General features: G+C 38.0%; 1 protein-coding gene across 1 annotated transcript in view; it reads right to left on the minus strand.

Moving 5' to 3' along the window:
- Nucleotides 1-2,601: 2,601 nt before the first annotated feature.
- The window catches only part of ARMC3 (armadillo repeat containing 3), a 57,088-nt gene continuing 31,819 nt past the window's right edge, over nucleotides 2,602-27,870 (minus strand). The window contains exons 11-18 of the mRNA XM_083876326.1: nucleotides 22,109-22,358; nucleotides 20,837-20,973; nucleotides 17,302-17,470; nucleotides 16,345-16,445; nucleotides 12,346-12,414; nucleotides 6,918-7,115; nucleotides 4,357-4,519; nucleotides 2,602-2,899 (exon numbers count right to left, since the gene is read on the minus strand). Coding sequence (XP_083732452.1) covers nucleotides 2,699-2,899; nucleotides 4,357-4,519; nucleotides 6,918-7,115; nucleotides 12,346-12,414; nucleotides 16,345-16,445; nucleotides 17,302-17,470; nucleotides 20,837-20,973; nucleotides 22,109-22,358 — 1,288 coding nt within the window. The 3' untranslated portion in view covers nucleotides 2,602-2,698. The remainder of the gene's footprint in view (nucleotides 2,900-4,356; nucleotides 4,520-6,917; nucleotides 7,116-12,345; nucleotides 12,415-16,344; nucleotides 16,446-17,301; nucleotides 17,471-20,836; nucleotides 20,974-22,108; nucleotides 22,359-27,870) is intronic.

Below are 27,870 nucleotides of genomic sequence, written 5' to 3' on the forward strand. Positions count from 1 at the left end.
GCTGCTGGCCATGAGGCCCATTTTTGTGTCATTGCCTGGTGGTTACAGCTTTGGAGGAATGAACCTTGTCCCAGTTCTTACCTTTGCTTAAGACAGTTTTCAGCCTGCAGGAAAGCACCTAATTATGAGGATCTTGTTCTAGGTAGGGTACAGTTTCTACATTTTACGGTAGAAATTTACATGTCTAGGCAGTAAAATATAAGAACATTTCTGGAAGTGGGTACTGGAGACCCAGACTATTTTTTCCCAAAGGAAAAGCCTAATAGCTTCTCCCAAATATTAAGCTGAAGAGGTTGCTCAACTTTTCTGTTTCTGTAGTCTATTAATTCTGCATTCTTTTCTACATGACAGCAGATCTTCAAAAAGGGATGCAGAGTGCTTAGTGGCCAGAATAGATCCTGCAATGAGGTGGCTGCAGAACGTTTTGTTCGTGCTTAGGAAGGCATCAAGCCTGACTCCTTCTGTGTGACTGATCTGCCCAGTGAACTATTATGTAAAAGGAAATATGAGCCCTTCCCCATCTGCTCCTTAAATGAAGGTAGGCAATCAATTCCCTCAGGCACAGCCCAAGCCAAATGGTGTGTGCTGGGCATGCCCTGGGAATATTCACCCAGCTGAGCCCTGTAGAAATGTTTAAACATTTTGTTTTCTGATTCAGTTCTGGAATGAGTGTGAGCTGAGCTGCTTTTATCAAGGGTGGGGGAATTCTTCACCAGGCTATGGACACAACTACAGGTCCCTGATTAACATCAGATAAAAAAGTGTGACATCTCTTGACTTACTTGACAAATAAAGTGCAGTTTTCAAAGTAACAATTTTAGATTGAAATGTTTATATTCTACCTAAACTTTAATTCTGACATCCAAGTGCATTACAATTTTGAAGTGACAGAACTCAGAAAGTACATAGTTCAAAACTGTGAAAGACATAAAACATTTTTGGATCCTACATTTCTGGATCATCAAATTCTGCATTATACAATGCAGGCTATAGTATTTGGTTTTATTTGTTTACATAATTACTTTATGTAAAGTGAGCTCATATATCTAGAGATTTCCCAATTTTTATTTTGAAAAACTGCATTTTGTCTATTTTTTTCATATCGATTTTTATTAGAAACAACAGAAATTGGTTTTTTTCCAAGACCTCCTCAAACACAGTAAGTCATACTTTAACATTATGGTTCCAATACAAAATAATGAAATTCCAATGTAAGAAAACTATACAAAATGATAGCTAGCAGGAAATTAATTCTTATTTTATGTCAATTTACTGGACTTTCAAAGTTCTGGGTTTCTATACCCAATCATACCTGTCAGTGAGAGCATATGACTTTCCATCAGTCTCCTACCTGCTACATAGCAATGATAAGAAACACATTCTCACCCTTCTCTCAGTTCTGCCAGCACATCCTGCATTTTGTTTCCAGATTTCTTTTTCATTCTGATGTCTAGAGGACTGCTGAACATAAGGTTAAAAAAAAAAAATGAACATGAGGCCATATAAGTGAATTTACAACATAAAGATAAAATGTTCCCCTAAGGGCTACCAGGAAATCATGCTGCATGTCAAAGGAGGAAGGAGAGGGAGTGGTGGGATCATGCTCATGAATACAACAGATACAAAGCTCCTCCTCAACCCAAAGCAGTCAAGGCAAGTGACTGTGCTTATACAAACATTAAAAAGCTAAAAGAACACAGACCCCAAATTTTTTAATCACATTTTTGGTAGGCAGGAAGTAAATGGCTTGTTGTAGGTGTTCTGGTCTTCTGAAATTCAGTTCTGTACAACGTTGCCTACACTGGCCTAACTGCTGTACAGTACATTCTCACAGTTCTCCACAGTAAACTCAATTGATAGTGGTGCTCTCTGAAATACTCCAGTTCATTCCTGACAGTTTCACCAGAAGTGTTTACCAGAGTGCTCTAGCCAGTATTTTACCTCTCTTAAAAGCACCGCCACTCTTCAGCAACACCACGTTACCCAAGGCTGCAAGAAATACAAAGTCCCTATCTAAAACCACTGCCTTCCCAGAGTCCATTTTATCTTCAAGTCAAAAATAAAGAACTTAAACAGATCAGAAGCATTAACTTATCAATCATCTGTCTTTCCTGTGCCAGGACAAACAGTATTTACTTTCATCCAGAGTATTCTATTATCTGTAAATATTAACTCTGCCAAGTTCTAAAAAATATAAATGGGATTATTTTCTACAGAGGCTGAAAGTATACTATTATTGTAGTACTAGTTCTCAGTTCTTGGGTTATTTCACACAAAAGTTATTCAGTTGTTTTTCGATGTCTTGTTATTTCATCAGATGTCACATTTTCTTGCTTTATTGACATGAAATTCCTATAAATGTGCATGAGATTTGAAGGAAAATTAGGAAAAAAAAAAGAATACGCTGTATTGGAATTTAACCTATTTAATAAGCATTTTAATGTTAGCACACACCAAGTATTATTGATTACCAAATTTTAATCTGTAGTTTTGCAATTTAGTCTTAAAATAATACCAAAAATTAACAAAATTTCTAAGCACTGATGCTAGATACTAAAACCACATTTAATTAAACCTTTAAGACAGCATACCAGATACGCTTCTTTTTGATAGTTGGATATGAACCCCCTCATGTTTCATAAATACAGCACTGCAAACATATTTAAAATATTTATTTTGGTGAAATTCATCAAGATGATTAAATACGTTTGTATCGATCGGCCTTTGCAGTTCCTTGTTTTAGCAAACAGCCTGGTTCAAACATTAGCTCTACAACATACTCTTGAGGAGGAAGCAGAAGCCCTTTGGGAGAGTATTCAACCAATTTAACTTCATTCCAAGCTCTGTTATACTTGCCACGAACTAAACTACAGCCAATGCCAATTCTGTCTGCTAGGACCTAAAAAAGAAAGAAAAAGTAGTTAATTGCAGTTCATTCATGTAGCTTCTGTGATATACAGCGAGGCCTCATGATGCTTAAAAACAAAACAAACAACTGAAAGGCCTAGAGCTTTCTTGAAACATACTTCATAAATTTCTCAAGTGTTCCAAACTCCAAACCTTTATTGTTGGTTTTGTGTAAAAAGTGTAGGCTTTTAAATGTTATTTCTCACATATCCTATGCACAACACAAAAACCATTCACTTTAACTCTTTTCAAACATTTCTTTATCAGCCAGTCCTTCAGATCTCAAATGAAGTGCAACACCCATAGTACCCAGCAATGGTATTTTTCTGCTTGGAAGACTAACTTCTGACTAACATTTTGAAGTCTATTCAGGCAATGAGGTGTAGGCACACTGCACACATATCACTAGTATGAAATATTAAATGTAAAAATGTAACATTTTTATCAGTGTAAGTTTAGGACTTCACTCCGAAGCACACTCCTTGCTTTTCAGCCCTGAAAATGTGGGAAGCAATGAAATGTGAGGCAAGTGTCTGCTAGATGAAACACCTGCCTTCCCTCTGGGCTGCACTATCACAGACAGACCTATAATGGTTTCCAGCTTCCAAACTGCTTTTCCAACACACATCTGCTGTGAAGGAATGAAATCCTGCAAGAATTTTAACTTATTACTAATGGACATGGATATCCATTGCTTAGAGTGCTGTTGCTTTAAGAGAGATGACCTGTCCCTACAGAAGTTTCTTAGGACAGCAGAGCATAGAAGTCATGCCCTCAGAATGTCATAAAATAAGTTGGAAACTTTCCCTATGGATACTATAAATTGAGGGTTGTACTCTTTCTCCTGTGTATTCTTTCCTAGGTCCTTCATGCTTAATGTGCTAGGCTCTTGTTTCTCTGTTTCTTTCCATTCAAGAAAGGGAAAAGTCCAGCCAAGGAAAAAGGATGGGACAGATAACCAGGGTGCACCAATACATCTTCATATGAAGAAAGAAGAAATAAAACTTCCCAGTTTCTTCTAAGAAACTGGAACGCTGAAGCTGTTATATACTATCACAGAATACTGGATAGATACCAAATAAAAATTGTCCCAACAAGTTTACATTTGCAGCATGAAAAAAGAAGGAAGCTGCATAATTCAATATTTTGCAGTTTACAGAAAATGTAAAATGTTTTGACTCCAAATCAAATACTTTGGCTTTTTGCCATTTATCAAGTATTCTGCGGATATCAGTTAAGACAATTTAATGACAACATGAATGTTTAGAGAAAGAAGTGATGCTGGCTTTCATTCACTGGGAAATCAGCTTTGATGTTGAAAAATTATGAAATGTATTCAAAAGATTTTACAGGGATATAAATACTGTATTATACTGATGCAAATATACTTTAGTTTAGATTATCTATTTAACAACAATATGTTATGTTGGAAAATAAATGATAATGTACCTTGAAAAGTAAAGCTCTGTGATAGAATGTCCCTCTTTTGATTTTCCCGATAGGCACAATGTTGCTTTTCAGTTCAAATTCTATTGCACTCATGTCAAGTTCCCAGCAGAAGTTATGCAGTTGCTCTCTTTCAACAGTGCCACCCATCTTGTCTGCAACAAACCTGTTCCAAATGTATACCAGGATCAATTATATCTATAATTCCTCTTCTATTTATGGCAAAAATGTAGCACAATGAAATGTATACAAGCAAGAAGTGAATGACCTTTAAGACTGTAATACTTTTTCTGTTTGCTTCATTAAATTTTTAAATTCAGTAATTGGTATTTTAAATATGCTTACTGATAAATATAGATAACCATAACTCAGGTCATTCATATTTGTCACAGACCTAAACCAAGGTGCAAAAGCAGAGATTCTGGAGGAGTGTAGTATAGGCACAAAGTCCTCAGAAAAAGTCATCAATAACAGTGTAATTACTGAGGAAGTAATTACGGAGGCTGATGTTCATGTTTACAAGTTAACAGATTAGGTGAGTTACATATTATAGTCCCCAGACCTATCATTTGTTTGAAATAGTAATAAAGGCATGAGAATATGCATGACAAAAATAAAGCCACAGGTAATGATCCCAACAATGTATTCATTGAAGGTACTTATCTTCTACATGTGCTTTCTTATATTGAAGTCAGTATTTTGGGGGTGAGCGGTATTTATCCATTAAAACAAAATGGCTCAGAAACAGAAACAGATCATCAGTGCACGCTCTGCCAAAAGCATTTCTTTTGGGGGACTGTGCACACACAGGACCAAGCCCTGGTTTGTAAGTCTGCCCATATACACACACCTTCATCTCCTCTGTGCAGAGTTGCTGTATCTAAAGACTTATGTTCCCTTCAGTGTCTCAGCCACAGGCACAAGCGTTATTGAGGTCTCTCACTTTGGACATGTTGCAGAGCTGACATGAAAATCACAAGCCATTGCTTCAAACAGGGAATTAAAATCTGCATCCCCTCCTCTGCAGAAGCAGTAAATGTGTTCCTCTGCCCAGCACAAGCAAGACAACCTCAGAGACCTCACTTTTCAAAGTTTAGAGTTGAGGAAGCCTTGGTTGCAATAGCATGGGCACAGGGAGCTGTCACCAAGCATGTCAGATAGGGTATCTTGAAGCTGGGAATTACTGGGTGAAGCTGAGAAAGTGTGGGACTCAAAGCAGTCCCTTGTGCTGTGTGTGCCCATGGCCGGCCCTCTTTAAAGAGAGCAATGCTGCCCCAGCCAACGTCCTCACCACCACACAAAGGTGTGCTGTGTTTGTTCCAAAGGAGACATCCATGATGTCCCCTCCTCTGGCCTGACCCCCACCCCAGTGAGCACAAGAGGAACTCTAGCCAAGGTGCCAGGCTGCTGAGGGATGCTGCAGCTGCCTTCTCCCCTACTCCCTATTCAACACATGCTATTCAGGCAGCCACCTGAAATGGAACACAGACAAATCCCCACAGAAAACATTCTACTTAAATTCCCCATGATTGTTTCACTGGGTTGTGTGTCTGCAAGTATTTCACTGGTGTGTTAGAAGAGCGGATTTAAAAGGGAATTTTATGGATTCCACCTTGAGGAAGGCAGCATGATTTATACCCAGCTGGATAGTTAAGGATGAATATCTGTCCTGTCAAACTCTGCAATCAATGGAAAATTCATTCCTCATATCACATTAGAAGACTTCATTAAAATGAGAGTTAGTAAAAGTAACAAATTTTGTGAGAGTAAGTGGGATCTGACACCAAACTCTCCAGATTCAGGAGGCAGCCTGGAAACTGCTAAGATATAAAGGTTTAACTATGGAGAAGATGAAAACAGACACACTGCTTGGAGGTGACAGTGATTGGTGCCCAGGCTCTGTGTAACTAATGAATCACACATTGATATCAACAGTCTGTACTTGCACTGTATTGCAATATTCTGGTACTATTAAATTGTCAGGATATTTATTACAAGAGCACTTAAAAGCTCTGTTAGAAACTTTTTCTTATGCTTTTGGCTCTATAGAAAACAAAATGCAATAGAGTTGCTGTCCCAAGGGGCTCCAAAACCAAGCAGGCAGGAAAGATGGTAGAAGAAAGAACAGATATGATACATGTAACTTGCAACCATCTTTACTATTAGATTTCAGTTCTAATGATCCTTTTAGGCTTTGCAAAACCTGGGGCTCTGGGGCTCCTTGATTATGTAGATGCTAAATGCAGCTGATGTGATCACTGGAAAGAATCAGTACAGATGTATAAATGTGAAAAAGAACCTGAAATTGTCTATAAGAATATTTTTTAAATGAGAAATTGATACTCTTCTGTTGCAAGTGATACTTTATTTTAAAATATATTAAATTAATTACAACAAAGTTAGAAACAAGAAGCTTAAAATCTAAATATGTCAACATTCTGGACCAAAGCTGATTTCGATTCCACTTAAGCATGGGAAAGTAACTATTTTGAAAAAAAATGACCTTGGATAAGAAAACAGTTATTTTACCAATTCCGCTTACGAAAATACGTTTTGGTACTCACTGTGCAAGAGCCACAACCTGTTCCCGGGTAGTAGTTAGTGGTAGAATTGTTTTGGAAACATCATTAATGTAATCCATTAATGTCAAGTCAACTGGTGGTACCCAAAGGGAATTTCCTAGATTTATCTCCTCCTGGACTGTAGGTCTAACTTGAATAACTTCTTTTGGCTTTTCCTCCTCTTTTTTTCCCTTCCCTTTTCTTACATAGAAAAAAAAATACACTTATGTAGAATACTGTAATCTCTAAAGTTCAAAATCAAATACATTAGTTCTCCAACAGGACATTTAGACAAATTGACTAGGGAAAGGTGGAAGGTAGGAGACTTCTTTTTTCTTGATAACAAATATCCAAAATCTTCAAGTGTGTAGAGAACACTTGTGGAACATGCCCTCAGGAGATGGCTAGGAACAAATGTCACTAGCTCCATAATGATGTTGCTGTAAATTCTCATTTTATTTTTAGTTAATGGCTCTGATATGCCTTCCCTAAGTATGGATCACATAGAGAAGGAGACACCTTCTATATACATACAGGGAATATTTTTAGTTATGGTTTAGTTCTGTATGGATATGAACTAAAAATCATGAACTCTAATGAGTTTTTACTTGATAAAAATCTGGTCTTCAAATAAAGAAAAAAGGTATCAAAAGCACAGCTGAAATCTTCACAGGACATTCCAAAAGACAGCCTCTGTACTTGCAAGTTCAGGTACTTCAAGCATTATGCAAACTACAACATGGCTTGTCAGAGAAAGATTTTACAAGAAGTCTGTGTTTTTGCTGACTCTTTTTCATATATGCTTCATGTTTTACTAATGCTCAGGATCTGAAAAATTACTATGATCCTAAACAGGCATCCTAAGCACCCAGCAGAAGTATATATGAAATGACTGTTCTGCTTAAATTAAATACTGTGCATTTCACAAGTTATGCAGCAACTATAACATCAGTATCTTACCAGAGGTATTATTAAGGTCTATACAATCAGACAGTTTAGGATCTTTCATTTGTGGGAACACATGAAACTAGTGTTTTGTAAGCATTATGTCTTTTTTCAGCATAGATCCTGAAAATTTTTACTGTGAAATGCAACAAAACTTCTTTCCTTTGTTTAACAGTTCTTATTTTTTAAAATCTAAAATACTTCTGGTGATCTTGGAAGGAAAAAGAAAAAAAGAAATAAAGGACCACTGGAGTACATAGCTCTAGGACACACTATCATTATTGCATGCTCTTCAAATTATTCTTAAGATTTATACTATGAAAGCACTCTTAAGATGGAAGGCATTGAACAAAGCAAAAGGGCATACACCATTATCAGTAGTTGAATTCAAGCAATTTGTCTTCAGAATACTTTGCAAACTTTTCTTTAACCTATTGAGATTTACAATATTCACAAAAAGCCCTTTTCATAGGTGTCACAAAGCACATTATTTTAGAAGGATACCAATTAAGATTTAATCTTAAAATTATAGAAAATTCACCACCCTCTTAAATAAACTGTTCTGGTTATTAATTATACTTACACTTGGAAAAAAGCAGACAAACAGTTTTCTTTATCTAATTTGACTCTATCTAACTATAGCCAGAGAACCTTATAGTGCTAGATTAAATAGCTATCTACTCATCCATTTATCCATTATGGTTAAAAATACCATGTTTAAAAAATCCTGAATTATTCCCATTATCTTTCTGGTGTACAGTTTAGGAGGTTTTCAAAAGAAAAACATTTACAATTGCTATAATTCTTGTTTCTTCACCATTTGCCCTTTCCTGCTTTCTTCCCTTCTATCCTCCCAGTACTTTCTTTTCTCTATGAGAAGTGCACCATTAAATTACAGTGCTATAGGAGAATTTGTTTCCAATTCCTATGTACTCAAATGACTCTAGAATCACACTTATTCTCCTCCTTTCAGGAACCGCTCCTCCTCCATTTTCAGGAACGAAACACCTGAGAGAAATGAGTTTGAACAGTGATTTGTTTGGGGTTTTTTGCTGCTGCTTATTTCTCCTAGGTAACACTATGTTCTGTTCCTTGGTGGAATAGCTGATTTAAGGTTATCTTCCACACTTGTCTCTACCTTACTCTGCAAGTCTTCAGTTCATCATATCTGTCTAATCCTTATCTCATAAGGAACTGTGGAGCTGCTGTCTTACAGCTCACTGCTAGAAAATAACCAGCAATCACTACAGGAGACTTCTGCTGCCTTTTTTCTTGCCCTCTTTTTTTTTTATATCCCCATTTTCTTGCCAGTGGGAGTTGTGACATCAGAAAAAAAATCACTCTCATTTCTCAGAGCTGTCTTCCTAGTCATGAGACTACTTGCTGTGAAAGCAGAGGAATACTGCAAAGGAGAGCTCATGGCACTTTAACAGTCTCCAAGCTGTTTCTGATTCTTTGCAACTTTAGTACAAGAGTCCAACAGGTCACCAGAGCATCAGCCAGAGGAAGAAGGCAGCCAATACAATATTCTACCATCAAAAAGCAGCCATGACACCTATTTTTTTCCCATTTTGCATAGCTTAAATGCCCTGGTTCTCTTTTGAAAAAGAACAAATGAACATTGGAAAGTATTTCCTTAAATGCAGTACTGAAATATAGAGTGAAATAAATACACATTTGTTAGTCTACATTAAATACAATCTTTTAGCCCAGTCAATGTGTATATCAGATATGAAACTGCCTGATTAAAAATGTTGCCATCAATGAAAATATATGTCAAACGATCAACTAGGCACTTCCTCACATCTAATTCAAACATTTCCAGCAGACAATTACAACTGCCCTTTCTCTTGGCTTTCAACTATGGTTTATATAAGTAGTATCACTTTTTCAAAACAATGGCTTTAAACAGTGTTCAGTAGTACTTTGCAAAATAATGATGAGCAGAAACATATGATCAAAGGAAAAAATATGTAGGAAAAAGTCTAAGCATGTTCGAGGCTTGGAGTCAGCTACTGACCTTCAAGTAACTCCCATATATCTCACAAATTAATAATAATAATGATGTATGAATTATGGATTCAAAATGAATGACAATGGGGTTATAAATCATACAACTTGATCATGACATTCAAAAGCAATTATTTCAAACTTGAAGAAAGGAGTCCTTGTACCCCTGCAAGGTTTACTATGTGAAATTGAGGCAGGTATTTTTTTTTTTCCTAAAGAAAATTTTTGCTTATCAAAGGAGTTATAGTTGCAAACAGAGCAGTCATTTACACTGTAATTGACATAAATTACATTAAAAAGCAACTATCCAAGTATATCCTCATCACACACTGTAATAAACAAATATATTATATTGGCAGAACAGGACTCCCAGTTCCTGAGTCTATACAAAATGGCCTAGGATTCTAGAACATCTTCCAAGGTGAAGGAACTCCCCACTGGAGCACAGAAAACATAACTGGGGCTCGGTACCTCTCCTTGCCTCTGCTCCCTTTGAGTAAACTGGCATAGGCACAGTGGGTCATGAGCAGGGCACATGGGGCAGCAGGAGAAGTGCAAGGGAGCAGAAGCTGGGACAGGCCTCCTAAGGCACTCAAGCTGCTGTATCCACTCTGGTGCATCCTGAAACAGGAACCTTCCACAATGCAATTCATACAACCCATTTCAGATATCTACTATTAAATGATTTAAACTGAATTTCAAAAGTGCTTGCAGTCCAAATAACTAGTCAAATGGGAATGTCTTGTAAGTCATTAACTTTTGGATAGACTAGTCTGACAATTTGGATCCTGATTTAAGTCAAAACCTCAAACATTCACAGTCAGTAGCTATTATCTATCAATAATTTGCATGTCTGCTCTAAACAAGTTGATACAATTCAAACATATTCAAATATAACTCAAAGTACAATACTTTAAGCCTTTTTCTCTCATGCTGTTTTTGCTGAGTGAACACCATTGTCCAGGTAACTTCTGTTTTTCCTCTATTGGAGATACCACTGAACTACTGAGATTGAAAGCAGGTTTCAGTTTTGTCTCGATTTTCTTATTGCACATTTCATTTCTCAAGTGCAGATACAAACATACACAGAAATATACAAGCAGTATCAGAAATCAGCCATCCTCTATGTCAATAAAACACCTGTACAGACAGTAGGGTTTCACAGCCCATGAATGAGCTCCAAAATAATAATTGGAAACACAGTACATCAGCTCCTACAACAGACATACCATTTCTCCTTTTTTTCCAACCCTGCAGCACTGAGCATTTCCTAATGTCCATCACTGACCAGAACTCACAGTCCTTGGCCATTGCCAAGGCTCCCTTTACCATAAAGAACGGAAAATTAGGAAGTCAGGACTTCTGGGACCCACAGAAACCAGCATGATAACTGGTCAGCTCACTAAGTTAGCTAACAGAAAAGCCAAGGACAGTTGTAGGTTGTATCACACTCCCAGCAAGAACTAGAGACCATTCCATTGATGGCAAGGAGGCTCTATCTGGACTGCTTTTGGATTCCCCTGGAATCAGGCAGGTACACCTGCCTTCCCCAGAAGGCACCACTGCGGTCATGATTGTGCTGCTGTTTTACAGGAAGGACAGTTGAGAGACCATGGCTCAGTTTCCTTCCACAGGAACAAACTACAGGTTAAGTATTTTATATTAGACAAGGAATAGAAGCCTGGTCTTGGTGAGAGTAAGGAGAGTTAAGTACCTGAACAGCTCAAGTAAAAAGCCCTGTTCATTACACCTCGTTAGTGATCAGCTACAACCAACCACAAAGAGACTGATAAACCCCAAATACCTTGTTGTCAGCTATCTGCAGGTGTGAGGAACAGACTCAAATCCCCTTTTTGTGAAAGAAGGAATTTAATTTTCCACTGCAAAAGTTGAGATTCTGATCTACTTGGTATGAAAAGATAGACTGCAGCATTGTACCTAGTGTATCATATGGATCAAGACAAGTGCTGCAAGAGTGAAGCATTTTTAGGCTAGCTGCCTAAAAATAAGGAAAGCTCTGAGCACACCTTTCCCAGCTTTTAGTATCTGTCAACTGCATGGAAGAGATTTAATCTAGAAATAAGGAGCCCTGTAGGCAGTGTAGGAACATTTTATGGGTTTAGATTCTAAACTGAGAAAGAATTTTCTACTGTAATTTCCCTGTGTCTTGGTTGCCAAGTTGTAAAATAAAAGTATTTCACTGCTTCCAAGGGATAATGAAAGAAAAAAAAAGAGCAAATAAGTGTGAGCTGTTCAAATACAACATGGAAAGAGAGGACAAATAATCACTAAGATAGAAAAAGTAATATTAGTGCAAATAGGAGGTGAAAGAAAGACTCCAAAAATATATTTAATGTTGTGTTTAGGTATTTGTACTCCACTCAGAAACTGTCTGTCACTATTTTCAGTCAGATTTCTATTTCTAGTGTTAGAGCAATAACAGAACATTGACAACTAGTCAATCTGAGAACCATACCTTATTTTTTCTCTGCTGCCTTTTCTTGAAACAGGCGGTGATACATCTTGTACCTTCTCTACTACAACACTGAAACAGAATAAGATATTTTTGCATGTTATTTGCAGAGTTAGTATTTGCATTTGAAGCCATGAAAATGGATTTTGGATTTTAAAGGACAAAAAAAAAATATTCATAGGTGGTATATAAGTGAAAGAAATAACATAACTACTAATAAACCAGACACTAATTCAGGGATCAAAAATGAAGTATGGAATCACAGATGACAGAATATGCTGAGTTGGAAGGGACCTATCAAGATCATCATATCCAACTTCTGGCTCTGCACAGAACTGTCCCCAAGAGTCGTATCTCTGTTCATCAGAGAGATCAGTGCCTGACCCTCTTAATCCCTTCATGAGGAAGTTGTAGATTGCCACAAGGTCTCCTCTCAATTTCCTCTTCTCCAGGCTGAACAGACCAAGTGAGCTCAGTCACTCCTTACATGGCTTCCCCTCAAGCCCTTCACCATCCTTGTGACCCTCCTTTGGACGCTCTCTAATAGTTTAATATTTTTCTTACATTGTGGCACCCAGAACTGCCCCCAGCACTCGAGGTGAGGCTGCCCCAGTGCAGAGCAGAGCAGGACAATCCCCTCCTTTGCCCAGCTGGTGATGCTGTGCCCAGGACAGGGTTGGCCCTTCTGGCTGCCAGGGCACTGCTGGCTCATGTTCAACTTGTCATTGTAAAGACCAGGATCCCCAGGTCCCTTTCCATGGCACTGCCTTCCAGCATCTCATTCCCCAGCCTGTCTGTACATCCAGGTCTGCCCCATCCCAGGTGCAGAATCCAGCACTTTCCCTTGCTGAACTTCACGTGGTTGGTGATTGCCCAGCCCTCTGACTTGTTGAGGTGTCTCTGCAGGGCCTTTCTGCCTTTGAGGGAGTGAACAGCTCCTGCCAGTTTTTATCATCTGTAAATTTGCTTAGTGTCTCTTCCAGTCCTGGGTCCAAGTCATTTATGAAGATGTTGAAGAGCACAGGGCTGAGGATATGGAGCCCTGTGGAACCCCACTAGTGACAGGTCACCAGTCTGAGTCTCCCCAGTCACTGTAACCCTTTGTGCCTGACCCGTGAGCCAGTTGCTCACCCATCCCATGATGTGTTTATCCAGCTGTGAGCTGGACATCTTGTGCAGCAGGACACTGGGAGACAGCATTGAAAGCTTTACTGAAACCCAAAAATCTCATTGCATCAACTGGCTTCCCTTGATCAACCCCATGGGCTACTTTGTTACAAAAGGAAATCAGGTTTGATAAGCAGGACTTTCCTCTAATGAGGCCGTGCTGTCTGTGACCAGTGACTGTGTTGTCTTTCAGATGCTTTTCAATACCTCCCAGAGCAATCTTCTCCATAACTTTACCAGGTACTGGCAAAATGAAATTAACAGGCCTGTAGTTTCTGGGATTCTTCTTCATGCACTGCTTGAAAATCAGGACATTCACCAGCTTCCAGTCAGCTGTGACTTCTCCATATTCTCAAGACGGCTCAAAAATCATTAAGAGAGGTTGTGCAATAACATCATCCAGCTCTTTGAGGATTCCTGAATGAATCTTGCCAGGCCCCATAGATTTGTAGGGATTCAGCTGGAGCAGCAGATCTGGCTCAATTTCATGGTCCTCCAGCTCAGGGCACTCTTGGTTTGTCATTCTTATTGAAGACAGAGGCAAAGAATGTGTTAAACACCCCTTCCTTGTCTCTGTCCCTGTGAGGAGATCATCTTTAGTCTGGAATGGGACAACATTGTTTTTACACTGCCCATTGCCACTAATGTATTTGAAAAAAATCTTCTTATTGTCCCCCACAGTTCTGGCTGACTTCAACTCGAGCTGAGCTTTGGCCACACAAATTTTCTCCCTACAGTTGCCAGCAGAGACTGTGTTTTTCCCATGTCACCTGACCTTGCTTCCACCGGGCATACATCTTCCTTTTTGCCTTATTTTTAAGAGAAGATTCCAGTTCAACCAAGATGGGCTTCTGCTTCACCTGCTTTACTTCTGACATTTGGGAATTGCCTGCTCTCTCTTGTGCCCTTAGGAGGTGATGTTTAAAAAGTGACCAGCACTATGGACTACAGCACCTGCAAAAACATTTTCCATGGGTATCTTACTCACTAATTCCCTGAGCAGTCTGAGGTCTGCTCTCCTCAGGTCCAGAGTTGAGGTTTTTGCACTCTTCCTTCTGTTAACAGAGATTTTAAACTTGATTGCTTTGTGGTCACTGTGGCCAAGATGGCTTCCAGACTCCACCTGCTCACAAGATCCACCCTGTTGACAAGGAGTAGATCAAGGAGGGCATCTTTCCAGGTGTGTTCCATAAAATTGTCATTCAAGTTTTCAGGAATATTCTGGCCTGGGTAGTACCAGCTGTGTGATGTTCCCAGTTAATTTCTGGCAAGATGAAGTCTCCCATAAAGACAAGGGCAGTTGACTTGGGAAAATCCCTTAGTTCCTCAAAGAATAATTTGTCACTCTCCTGGCCAGGAGGTCTATAGTGGACTCCCACGATGGCATCTGCATTATTTATTTGTCCTTTTGATTCTTGTCCAGAGGCTCTCAACTGTGCCATTGCCAGCTGTGAACTCCATGCATTCTACACCTTCTACAGTGCTACCCCTCCACCTCTCCCCCCTGCCTGTCTCTCCTGAAGAGCCTGTACCCATCCAACAGGGCCCTCCTGGCACAGGATCCATCCCACCAGGTTTCACTTATGCCAGAGATGTCAAATCTTGGGACTGGGCCAAAGCTTGGATTCCCCTTGTTTGTCCCTCGTGCTGGGTGCATTAATGAAAAGACATTTCAGGTGTGGTACGTTGTAGCCAACACCTCCTGAGGCAGACTGAGAGATCCCATTAGTGCTCCTTTCCTCAAATTTTGACACACCATCCCATCACTCATCACTGGGCAGCCTGGCTTTGGCCCTTTCCCCATTCCAGGCTGGTTTAAAGCTCTGCCAATGAGCCCCACCAGCTCCTGTGCTGGAGCTCTTTTTTTCCTTCTGAGACTGGTGAATGACCAATGATGCACAAAAGTAACTGGCGAGTAAGGCTGCTGCCAACATGCAAAAGCAAGAAGCTGTATCAAAGTCAAAGAATGGAGACCTGATAGTTAAAGACAGCTCTAGGGATCAACAAAGAGCATGGAAGTCTAATTTGTCATAGATATTCCCAGACATTTTTATGGTGTCATATACAAGCTTAAAAGGGAAGCTAATGATACTGTAACCCAAATATGTGATGTGTTGACAGAGAAGAAATTTTTGGACTTGCAAAATATTGGTAGAGCAATCTTTGATCTGTGAGACTGTTTACAGGAAATGGTTCCCAGTTAAACAAGCCCAATACCAACTTCCTGCATTCAATCTAAAAAGATTTTTTAGGCTGGCTTCAACTTAAACACTGAAGAAATGGACACAGGTTCTTTATCAAGCCTGAAAGCTTAATGCTTGGCTTTGTCCCACCCTTGGAATGATGTGCTTAAAATTCCATGCATTTGTCTGTACATGAGGACCATCAAATCATAGGTTCCATTGTCAAATGTTGACATTCAGCTCAGATGACATAATTATTACAGCAGATGACAAGCTTTGTTGTAACTAATAAAACACTGGGTGTCCCATCATCAGGAATCAAAGAGTGTTAAATGAGGGAGTCTTCAAGGCTAAGATAAATAAAGCAACTCAACTGAAAAAGCTATGTTCCAAATTCTTATTTTATATTAAGATAATACAAATATTACAAATAATAATAAAAAAAGCATAAAAGCACTGTGCTGGGAATAAAATAGGTGTCTCCATTTACGTGTGTGTGTGTGTGTGTGTGTGTGTGTGTGTGTGTGTGTGTATAGATAGATAGATAGACAGATAGGGAGAGAGAGAAAGAGGTTTGTACTGGTGAAAACAGTGAAAACCACTAAAAGTTTGAGCTATTACAACAAATGCTAGTAGATCTAACATGACTCACTTTTCTTGGGGTTTAGCATTAACGAAGATTATTGCCCGACGGTCAGTAAGCTCTTGCTTGCTTAGTTCTTCCAAAGACAAAAATTTCCCTCCATGTTTTATCTACAAGAAGATTAGCATAAAATATAAGGTGCTCTGTTCAGTTAAAGATGCAGAGAAAAAATATATTTAAAAGATACCTAAACAGTAATTGAAAATTCCTAATCTTAAACCAAAGACTGTGTAAGAACTTATAAAGCCATTCAAAATATCTGAAATTATTTTCTTCCTAATTTGCATTTTCTTAATAAATTTTTCTTAGAAAATCTTCTTTATAATTTTTTAGCTTGTAGTTATTGGTTTGAAGCATTCCAAACAGTTCCAGAACAAGGAAATGTTCCTGCCTCTGAAGGTTTTACAACACAGGATGGAATTTTCAAAAGCAATCAAGTGCTTTAGGAGCAGGTATTTTACTGAATGTCAGTAAGACTGGTATTTCTAATTCTTCTGAGTATTTTAAATTAAATTGAGCACAGCACTAATAAGTGATACTGGAGTCAGTCTTTGTATAGAAACACTTCTTTTGTGAGAGAAAGGGTCATGACCGAGGTGAAAATAGGAACTCTTTGCTTCCTTATGTAAAAATAAACAAACAAAACGTCCATAGGTCATACAATGTCAAGTTAGCATTAAGTATAGTGCAGGGAAAGAGACCAGAAGAACTAAAGTTTGAGAAAGGATCTGGAAAGGTCTGAACAGCTCAGCTAGGATTGGGAAGATCACAACTAGAGAATAATATGAAGATGATTTCATCCATTAAGATAATCAAAAGATAACTGTATAACAGCTGTGAAATTTCAGGACAAGAAAATGAAGTACTTTCTATAGCCGGATTTTGGCTGCTGCTACAGTACTTTTTCTAAATTAAAAGGAAAATTTTACTCTTTCTAAATAGAGGAATTTGTTTAGAACAGCTTACCTGACCACAATCATAGAATCCATTAGTAATGATATTACTTGATGATAAATATCCCATCCGACTGTACTTTTGGGGAAGATTGTTATCAAGTAGCTTTTCCAGAGCAGCTTCACTAAACTTATTTTTACGCTTTCTTGACAGATTAATTTCTTCTAAGATATCTAAAGCACTGACAAATAAAACACAAAGGCTAATTAATCATTAAATACTAATTAAATATCATTATATAGCTCAGAGTTAGTTTCCAGCATTACCAAGCCAAGATAGATTCACTTCCAAGTGCTGATCCTGTGCCCTCTGGGCCAGCAAGGAGTGGCTGTGCTGCACAGAATTCCTTCTCTAGGGAAGGAAAACACTGTGCAGTGCTCAAAAGCAAAAGCAATTCTTTTAGGTAGTTAAAAGCTACCTAAAGAAATACCACTTTTATCTAGAAGGATGTTATGCACCATAGAGAACTTGGGAGAAAAAAAGATGTAAAAGGAATAATGATCAGAGCTGACCATATCATACAGTCCAGGCAGCCTCCCTCCCCCTCTCTCTCTCACTTTTCATCTGCGAGGCAATTTGCAGATCCAGTTGGGCATTATGCAATGTGTGAATCCTTCTGGTCTAGGACTGTTCTGTGTTTGGGGGAGCATAGCTGGCAGATATTTGCTAAACATGAACAAGCATGGAAACACAAGGAGTTATATCAACACCACCAGAATGGCAGGATTTTTGCAGCATGGAGATGGAAACAAATAGTAATGTGGGGACATGAGAGGATAGGAATTAATTTCCTAAGCTTCTGCTTGTGCTGAAACGCACAAACTGACAACTTTTGACCTGAAAAACTTAGGAAAACTAAGAAAATAAAGGAAACAGAACCAGGAGAACATTGCATACTGCAGTTCTAAGACTGTTCAGGAAGGAAAAAAAAAAACCACAGGAAAAAAGGATGATGGCTTCATGTGTGTGTGTAAGAGTACATATTCAAATTTCTATCTCTGTATGTGTGATTATGCACACACACAGATATTATTCACATCTCAAGGAATCAATTTTATATATATACAATATATATACATCTTTCTGTGAGCTACACAGGCAACCTCAGCTGTGGACATCTACAATGTAGACTTCTGAAGGGATGAATTCAGATGAATTCCAGAGAACAAGTTTTTCATGTAAGGCAAATGACATCCATTTCTTACAGAAGAGAGCAGTGGGAGAAGATAGTGGAAGAGCAGTTCAGGCTGTATGTCTACAGCATATTGCAGATAATCAGAAGGTAACACAGAGACTATTTTAAAGGCAAAAATGAATAAAGAAAGGCTAATGTGTACAGCAGGGTCTAAATCAAATGACATTACAGGCACAATGGCACATTGCCCTCATATGGAAGAAGGATAAGCCAAAATCAGACAAATAAAACAGATGCATCAAAAATTCCATGAAGAGATGAAAACCAAAAAAAGAGCCAGGAATCAAACAAAAATGTAAACACTGGTACTTCCAACAGAATAGAAAAAGTAAGGGACAAACCTGAGAGATACACAGGCAAAGTAAGATACAACTATTCAGGGACTGAAACAAAAAGAAATGTTTCATATGCTGCAAGTCAGAGAGGGAAATGTAGGTCTCTTACTCAATTTGGGAAGAAAACTCATAACAGATGGCACAGAAAAGACTGAACTGTCTGATGCCTTTTTTGCTTCGGTTTTTATAGAAAGGTTTCAAGCAGATTCCTGGCAGTAATATTAACAAGGAGGTAGTAGTGTTAAAATGTCTAGCATTGAGGAGACAAGGTTAGCAGTCCCTGAGGACACTTACCTCATACACTCTACGAATTTGCAAAAAGCAATATTTATAATTATATTGGAAAATTCTAGGCTAGATGGCTGGAGAGTGGTGAAGGGTAAAGATACTATCTAGTTTTGAAAAAACTATGAACAAGGAAATTATAATAGAGATCATTCAGCCAAATTTCAGTGTCCAAAGAACACCATATCAAATTATTAAACCATTGGTTGGCAAGCAACAAGAGATGAGAAATAGCCATTATGTATTTGTCAAGAATCAATCAGGAAAAGTCAATCTAATCCTTGCTGCAATAGGGTAATTGACTTAACATAGAGGCAGAAGAAGAAGATGTGAGATAGGAGCTGAATTTGAAATACATTTTGACTTTTATAAGCCTTTTCACTTATTCCTACTTGGATACTCATGAGCAAGTCAGGGAAATATGATCTACTTGGAAATAACATGAAGTAGTGCCTGACTAGTTGAAAAACTATGCTTAATGCATTATTATCAATAATATGCTGTCAAACTTGAAGGACACATGAATTAGAGTCCTGCTTCAGTACTGTCACAAAAAGGGATTAAATAAGAACAGTGCCATACACAAGATGTAGAAAATAATTACTGAACTTTTTTTGATGGTGGTATGACTTCACCTGAAGTACCTCATCCAGGCTGGGAGATGGTACTTCAAAATGGCATAAGAAATTAGAGAAATTTATAGATGCGTGATGAAATGATACAAACAAAACTTGTCTAACATTTTTTACTTTGTCATGAAAAAGAAACAGAGAGGGACATGAAAAATAAGAAATTTCAGTGAATTAAACTCAAATTGCCATAAAAAGTGGTTATTCAATCTCAGTGAAAGCAGGACAACATGATTTGTTTCAAGGGATATTTAAAATTGAGAAACCCCTTCTAAGTGTAAGGATATTCCAGCACTGAAACAGGTTACCTCAGAAAGTTGTGAAACTCCCTCAGGATCAGTATTTATCCAAGCCAAAATATGTCAGTGTACCTTACTCATTCTTACACTAGGATAGATGGATAGTATCACCTTTGAGGTCCCCTCCTGATCTGAATTTCTGAGAGTCTCAGAAATTCTCTCATAGATGGATTAGAAGTATCTGTGCAGACACCAGAGAAGTGCCCAGCAGAGGGAGAAGGGCAATTACATATATTTTAATTTAACAGTAATGAAAAGAGTTGCCCTGTCTGAGGAGTCCTGTGTCATAATTCTTATAACTGAAACCAGCTTTTGTAATTCAGATATTAATATATGGAACTGGGAGTTCCTAAGAAGAAAAAAAAAAAAAAACAGAGCCACTTTTCCATGACACTTCAGCACACCTGCAGCTAACCAGAGCTTGTAAATCAAATCTAGTCTGTAGTAAGTAAAATTTACTGTATATTAAACTTGGTCTGAAACCTTTATTTCAGTTTCAAATGTATGGGGCACTGTAGTTCCCGATATTGACTGATATAGGTTATCTTCAATATAAAGCCTAATTCAGCCACAGAAACAATAAATGTTTTATAATTCTATACAGTTCTCTCTACAGGCTTATATTTTGTCAGAAGATTCTGTTGCTTAAAATCAATACCATTTCATCTGTAACATCTGTGGCGCAAAAGTAGTTTCAGCCTATCAGAAAGCTTTGTTATTCTGCTATAAATATGAAAAGATTGACTTAAATTGAGTTCTCTCATCAAAATTTTTCTTTTGACTTTTGATATTGTTTCTACTCACCCTAGCCTGCACAGTTCAATAGCAGTTAGTTCATCACTTCCACAGACCATAACAGCCCAACAGGCATTTCTTCTGACTTCTTCATTCTTAGAATGCAGCAATTCAACGAGTGGTCCCAGCCCACCTACATTTCTTAACTATTAAAAAAAGTGAAAAAATTGCCACTTAGCCCAGCAAGAACAGCTTGTGAAATTCACCTCTCAAAACATTCAAATTTTGTAGAAAAGCCACATTTACATTGAAATGAAAGAAGAGATCATTTATGGAGATTGTGTGTTTCTGTGAACTCTGTGTAGGCTGGAGCTTTAGAATGGTACAAGGCAGACATCCCTTCTGGCCCTGCCCTGCTTTTCAGTTATTAGGCTGCGGTGTGGAACCCAAAGAGACTAAGCAACCCAAGACTGCCACAGAGAGTTACACAGCTTTTTCTGTGTTCTGGTGCCTCCTAGCAACTAATTTACATCACAATACATTTGAATTTGTATTGTATATATGACAATCTTATTAACATCCTATTCTCTTGTGAGCTACAGTATCTTTCCTATATGCTGGAGGAAATATTGCTCATTTGGATTTTTGAAGAGAAAGACATTTTAAGGACACTGAAAGAGGTAGATTAATTATCTATGCCCCTTATTCATGTCCTAATTAATAGCCTTGACCCATGAGAAAACCCCAGCTTATGATTTATGAATGCACATAGCATCATTCTTATTTATGAGAAGAAAATACTATGACCAATTCATAAACAGCAAAGAGTTCAACTTGCTGGATGTCACTGATCAAAGGATTAATTATATTTTGAGTTTTGTCTGAAATACATTTACTCCATGCACATCCAGTATCTCATTAATCAAGGTCAGACATTGCCGTTCAGGCCTTGAAAACAGGCAACAGAACACTGAGGGAGAGTAAAGAGGACTCAACTTGTCATCTTCAAAATTCAGCCGACAGTTGCAGCTGAAAGAAACCTTGATATTTAATGCTCCTAAATATACAGATCAAGATATAGCCCTGTTGAAGCTCATTGAAGACAATGAAAAGCTGCAAAGCATTAATTTGGTGCAAGCAAACACAGTCGTGAAAATTCAAGTTAAAGAAAACTCTTTCCAAAAAACTGAGCAAAATTCAGCAGAACAAGTATCACAAAAACAAGTAACTACCTAGAAAGCTCAGTACTTCTAGGTCAGACACAACAGATTCCTGGTTAACACAACTCCCACCTCAGATCTAGAAGCATTATCAATAAACAACCTCAAAGAGCAGTTTCACCTCAGTCCGTGCATCAGCATCACAGCCGAAGGCAGCCACAGCAAATGCTGCTCTGCTCTGCACTTGGCTGTTGGTGGAGCGCAGTGGCCCCACAAGGGCACTCATGATACCGTGGCTCTGGATTCTGACACGGGATGGCTCCTGCAGGGACAGATTTGTTAGCACTGCAATGGCATTGGAAATGGCGCCATCCCTCTGGGCATTCAAGGTGTTCATTAACGGCTTAATTCCTTCAGCCTCAGCAACAGCACTAGCAAAATGAAAAGGGGGAAAAACATTGGTTATTTTAGGATCTTTTTTTCTTCTTAATATGCTGTTTTTACCAACTAAACTAGTATTACAATTCAAGGTTTACATATATACATATATAGACATCTGTACATATAAATCTGTGTGTGTATGATTCCTATGTGACTCATGGTAAGAAATTCAAGAGGCACAACCTCAGCAGACAAACCAAGTTCACAAACTTCTGGATTCTTTAACTTACAAGGGCATAAATTCTCTCTGACACATTGAATAAGTCAATATTCAATATTGAACCCTGCATCTTTTCAAAGGTGCACAATTTCTGTATCTTTAGTTCCAGGCAAATGCTTCTGCAGCCTCTTATCACCTCTTCCCATAAACGTTCTAGTTCTACTAATGAGGATTATAGTGAACAGAGTATCCAGATCAAGTAGTCTATGAACAGCAGATCCAGTTTACATATTTCCTCTGTTATGAGATGATATTGCATCCATGGCTGAAGGGTGCCGCCCCTCAGCAATGCTGGAACAAATGCTCATGTGGCCAAGTTCTAAGACAGACGTGCAAAATAATCTATAATTTTATTGTTTTTTCAATACATGTTAATGTTATTTCAAATAACATTGGGGAAGATGGTTAGGACTTTTTTCCTAAGGAGAATCTCATAGATTTAGGTTAAAGAACAGTAAAGGAAAAAAAACAGCTGAAGGAGCATTATTAATGAAACAGCAACTTTGAGCACAAGACAACAGAAGGTGTAAGGAACTGCACTACTAGAAGATACATAATTGTACTTAAAGATCATCTGTTTGTTAAACAAAAGTTGACAATATTGTTAGCAATGGGAATGCACAAATGGCAAGCTGAATTTTCTTTGCAACTGCTTTTTATACCCTCTATTAATACATGTTGTCTACATCAAAACCATAAAAAACTTCAAAGAGTTTACACTTTTTATAAGTTTTGCTAATTTTCTGTGAACACAGTAATAAAAGAGATCTGCACGTGAAAACCTTTTACTGTAACAGTACCTTACCAAAATTTGACTAATATTTGGATAACTTTCACAGTTACAAAATAAACCAGAAATATCACATATAAAAGAAATCACTGTACTACCAAAGACTGTTGGCATTGATAACAAACAAAAAACCCCATGAGGAATGCTGACAGTCACACTTTTATGCAAAAAGGACAGAAAGTAGAACACATGCCAACCTGTGCCACTAATAATAAAACAATTATTAAAATAATCCCAATACATGGGCAGCATGATGTAGGTCTTACTGTGAATTCATCTTAGTGCAAGTATCTCTACATGGTCAGAGAGGGGGATACAGATGCTCCTGAACATATCTGGAATGAATGAGCAGAGGCTAATGGAGTTTGTTACTCTCATCTCTGCCTCAGGTGCAAGGCAGTGGCAGCTCTCAAGCAGTGCTGGAGCATGGACCTAACAGTATCTGTTACTTGTTTGGAAAACCAGGGAAAAAGCAGCAATCCAGGGACTGAAAGTGCAGCATTAAGATACAGGGTCAGTTTGGTGCTGCCTAATTAACCCTCCTGGAGCACCAGTAGCTTTAATGCAAGCACTTGGGTCTCTATTCAGAAAGTAAATCCCATGTTTTCAGACGTCCCACACTGCATCCCTCTGTCTTCCTTCAAGTAGTTAGATTTCCCTTTGCGTGTCCTCCTTCCCCTTTCCTACTGGACTAGATGAAGAAGAGATGAAAATGTTTTATTTGTTGGGTGGCTTTTATTCTTGTGGTTGTTTGGGGTTTTTAATTAGGTAAGGCCACTATACTTCTTGGGTTAATACTGTCTTATCTTGCCCATGAAAATTTTATCCAAATTTTCAGCTTCAGTACTATCCAGGCTGCTGTATGTGAAGAAATTCTGGACATGCTGATTGCACATGTATGAATGAGCTGTACACCACATGTATCACAGCCTTGCTGGAAAACATCACTTTAACAGCACATGTAACAACACCATGAGGTACCTGCTGGCACAGCTTGGGTGAGACTCACCAAATATACACAGCTGCACACAGCAAGGTGTGTCCATGAGCTATCTGATTTACTGCATCATGCAGTGCATACACACACACTTTGCCCAGGAAGGAAAAAAAACCAAAACCAAAATCAAGCAGTTTCTTCTTTACAATGGATACACAGAAATTTCAGGATTTATGGGACAGATCCACTACTCATAAAATGCACCACTGCATCTCACTGGTGCAGTATATCCAATATTTCTGCAGTAAGTAGACGACTTATTATTCCTATACTACACCTTAGAATACACATATTCTCCCATAGGAGCTCCTAGTAAACATATAGTCCCTAACAGCCTGGCTACAGAACAATACACAGCACTGAATGATGTAGCAAATCACATCATAAGCAGATTTACTATAATTTCCATAAAACCAGCAAGTACACAAGCACTTAACAAAAGGGCAAGGTGACAGCTCCTCATGTGTTCAGAGCTGACCTCAGCAAGGTACAGAGCATAGCCAATTTTCTCAAGTGCCACTCAACTTCAAAAAGGTTGAGAACCACTGATTTAGAAGATCATTCTATTCTGCGTTCCACTTCTGCGCAGACTCATTTGGAATCACAGTTTCATGCATATTGTTTAATCAAGTAGCACAACTGAGCACAAGGCAGAAAGAATTTGTTTTGAAGTGACAATGGCTGGTAACAAGAGTTGAAGGTAACCAATACCTTTGAGAGTAAGTTTTTAAGAGAGTAGGAACACCTGAGGCCAGTGCTGTGTCCTGGTAACAGAGATGCACACAGAAGAAGGAGGAATGGGGAATCCATAGTTCAACTTGCTCCTACTCCACAGGCCTCTGGAGAACGCACACATAGCACTGTCACCCTGGGCCACAGAACCCCACCTCAGAAGGGAGCTGAGAGAATGAACATGGTAAAGTTTAAGGTGCTGAAATATCACAACATTGAGAATGGAGGTCCTTGTTCCTCTTTATGTTGGGCAGAGACATGCACTGTGTAATTTTTTTATTATGAGGCAACAAAAGTCAGAGAATGGTTTCACCAGCTCTGTCTTTCCTTACTGTGGATCAGCACTAACTCTCCCTGCCTCCAGAACACTCTCATTCAGACACATCCTACTGAGACTGTGCAATTTATCAGTGCTTCTGCTGCAGAACTATATCCTCAAAGAAGAAGTGAACCTTGGTTTAGCTGAAAAGAAATATATGCCTTTTGACGTGGAAAAGGAGTAAATTAAATAAATTCACAAGTTTCTCCTCCATGTTTTGTATATATTCAAAATACACACTTTCCTAAACAAGGAGTAAAAAGATTAGGGAAAAGGAAAGGAGATAACAACAAGAGAAGAAAAAAAAAAAAGGATGTTGCATTGGCCACATCACTGTTTTTTCCTCAAAAGTGGAAGCTGCCTATCTGAATTACAAACAGGAAGAAAAAAGAAGACAAGACAGGTGTGGCAATTGCAGAGCTTAAATTAAACTTAAAATAATCGAAATGTTAAGAATTTTAAGCACATACTATGATCTTTGGAATGCCTAAACTAACAGGGTTAGGCATTTCACTTAATCAAAGTATACACAGTTCAGGTACCCTAAGGACCCTAAGCATGCTCTTAAGTGAAACAGTAAAATTCTGATTATAATTGGATTCAAATTACTGTATTCAAGAATAGATAATTTTTTTCAGCTGTCATTGGGAAGACAAATATTAAAAGGTCATATGATAAATATTTAATTTATTCATTTAAAATATACATTGTAATGTTAAGACATCTTGAAAATTCTCTAAAAGATAATTCAAGACTCAAAGAATAAATGCTGAGAGACTGAGGGAAAACAAACATTTTCTTTACTGCTTTCACTGCAAAAAAAAATTAAAAGTTGACAATAAAATAATTTCTAAAAACTTCACAATACAAACTTTTTTAACAGACATTTTGGAGATGTGTATGAATGTCACTGAAGTGAGTATTTTGTTGCTTTAATTGTCTGCAGTGCAACAGGAAAGCTCAGATATTGGGAGTGTGTTGTGAAAATAATCAACAGTAAAAAATTGATAAATATCCTCTAGGGTTTTTATACTTTATTTTATTTTTAGTAGTAAAAGCACTTTGGGGCAAGAACCACCTTTTTGTTGGCATCACAGGAGCATAAAAGCTCTGGTCTGTGACCAAACTTTCTAGCCATTGCAAGAAAAATAACAGGTTATTTACTTAGAGCATCGGAAATGGTCCAGATAGCTTTTCTTGCTGAAGAGAAAGTCTAGCCTAAGGGAGAAAGCAACTAAGAGTGTTCAAAGAGCTGCCAGAAAACACTGAGATGGCTCCTCAAACCCCCAACCTAAACAACCTCCGGGGGAGGAGAGATAGAGGAGAAGAGCAGTGATACAGCTTGACACCACTGTTTACTCAGGATTGTACTAAATTTACACTAGTGAGATTGACACTTCATAAAAATGGTAAAGTATGTTTGGTCTTGTTTCTTCTACCATGACTGAACATAAAATGGTTTATATTCAATTATATTTTTATTCACTTCTATGCTGTTTACTCCCCCACTCCTGAGCGAGGATTTAACACAATTTCTGCTCAGAAAAAAATTCAAATTTTTCCTCCTCACTGGACTTCATTTTCTTCAAATGTGTTTGCAACTGCATGTTTAATTTCTGTGCAAAATTACTGTGATTGTGTGTGAGGTGCTTAGCTAGCCATTTATGCCTGTGCATAGCTCATTTTCATACATAATTGCATGTAAATTATGCATAAGAATTATGCATCTAATTACACACATTTTTTAAAATCAACTCTATCTGTGTTAAATCGCATGACTTCTTTTTCACACAAGGCATTTTTTATCCTGCTCTCTTATGCAATTTCTGTCTGAAAAGGAATATCATAACCAGAAGTTTGAAAAAGCCTCAAGAAATAGCTTCCTTTTTATTCCTTAAATGTATTAGTATTCTTCATTAGCCTTGTTATGCCATCAGAATAATCACATCCAATAAATGTCGTCTGCACTTACCAAAATTTTCACTTTGTGATTTAATTATTTTCAAAAGCAATTGAATGTTGTAAATAGTCACTCGTATTTTATTTAAAGACTAATATTACTTCCATTTTCTTCACTATACAAGGGAAATTAATGTCAGTATGTTTATTCGGAGTAAGGGAATCTAGCACAAGAGACTCTGATCTACAATCGGGGGGGTCCTTTGTGCTCCAATAAAAATATTGATGATATCAACAAGCCATATTAACTTTTCATTTCAGGAACTGAACCCTCCATTCCTATTTTCTAATGACGAGTGTCTTGTTAAAACTGCAACAAAACCAAAACTCAATAAACCTCACAGTCTGGATGTAATAAAACCTTAAACCGTCTGGGTTAGCAGAGACTGTAATACTTGACTCTCATTTAGCAATTCACAGAGATCTAATGTCTATCATTGAATTCATCTGACAAAGTTACACAGATCTCAGTTCTAAAACTGTAG

Source organism: Zosterops lateralis, assembly GCF_965231275.1.
Source record: "Zosterops lateralis genome assembly, chromosome: 1".
Classification (NCBI taxonomy): domain Eukaryota; kingdom Metazoa; phylum Chordata; class Aves; order Passeriformes; family Zosteropidae; genus Zosterops; species Zosterops lateralis.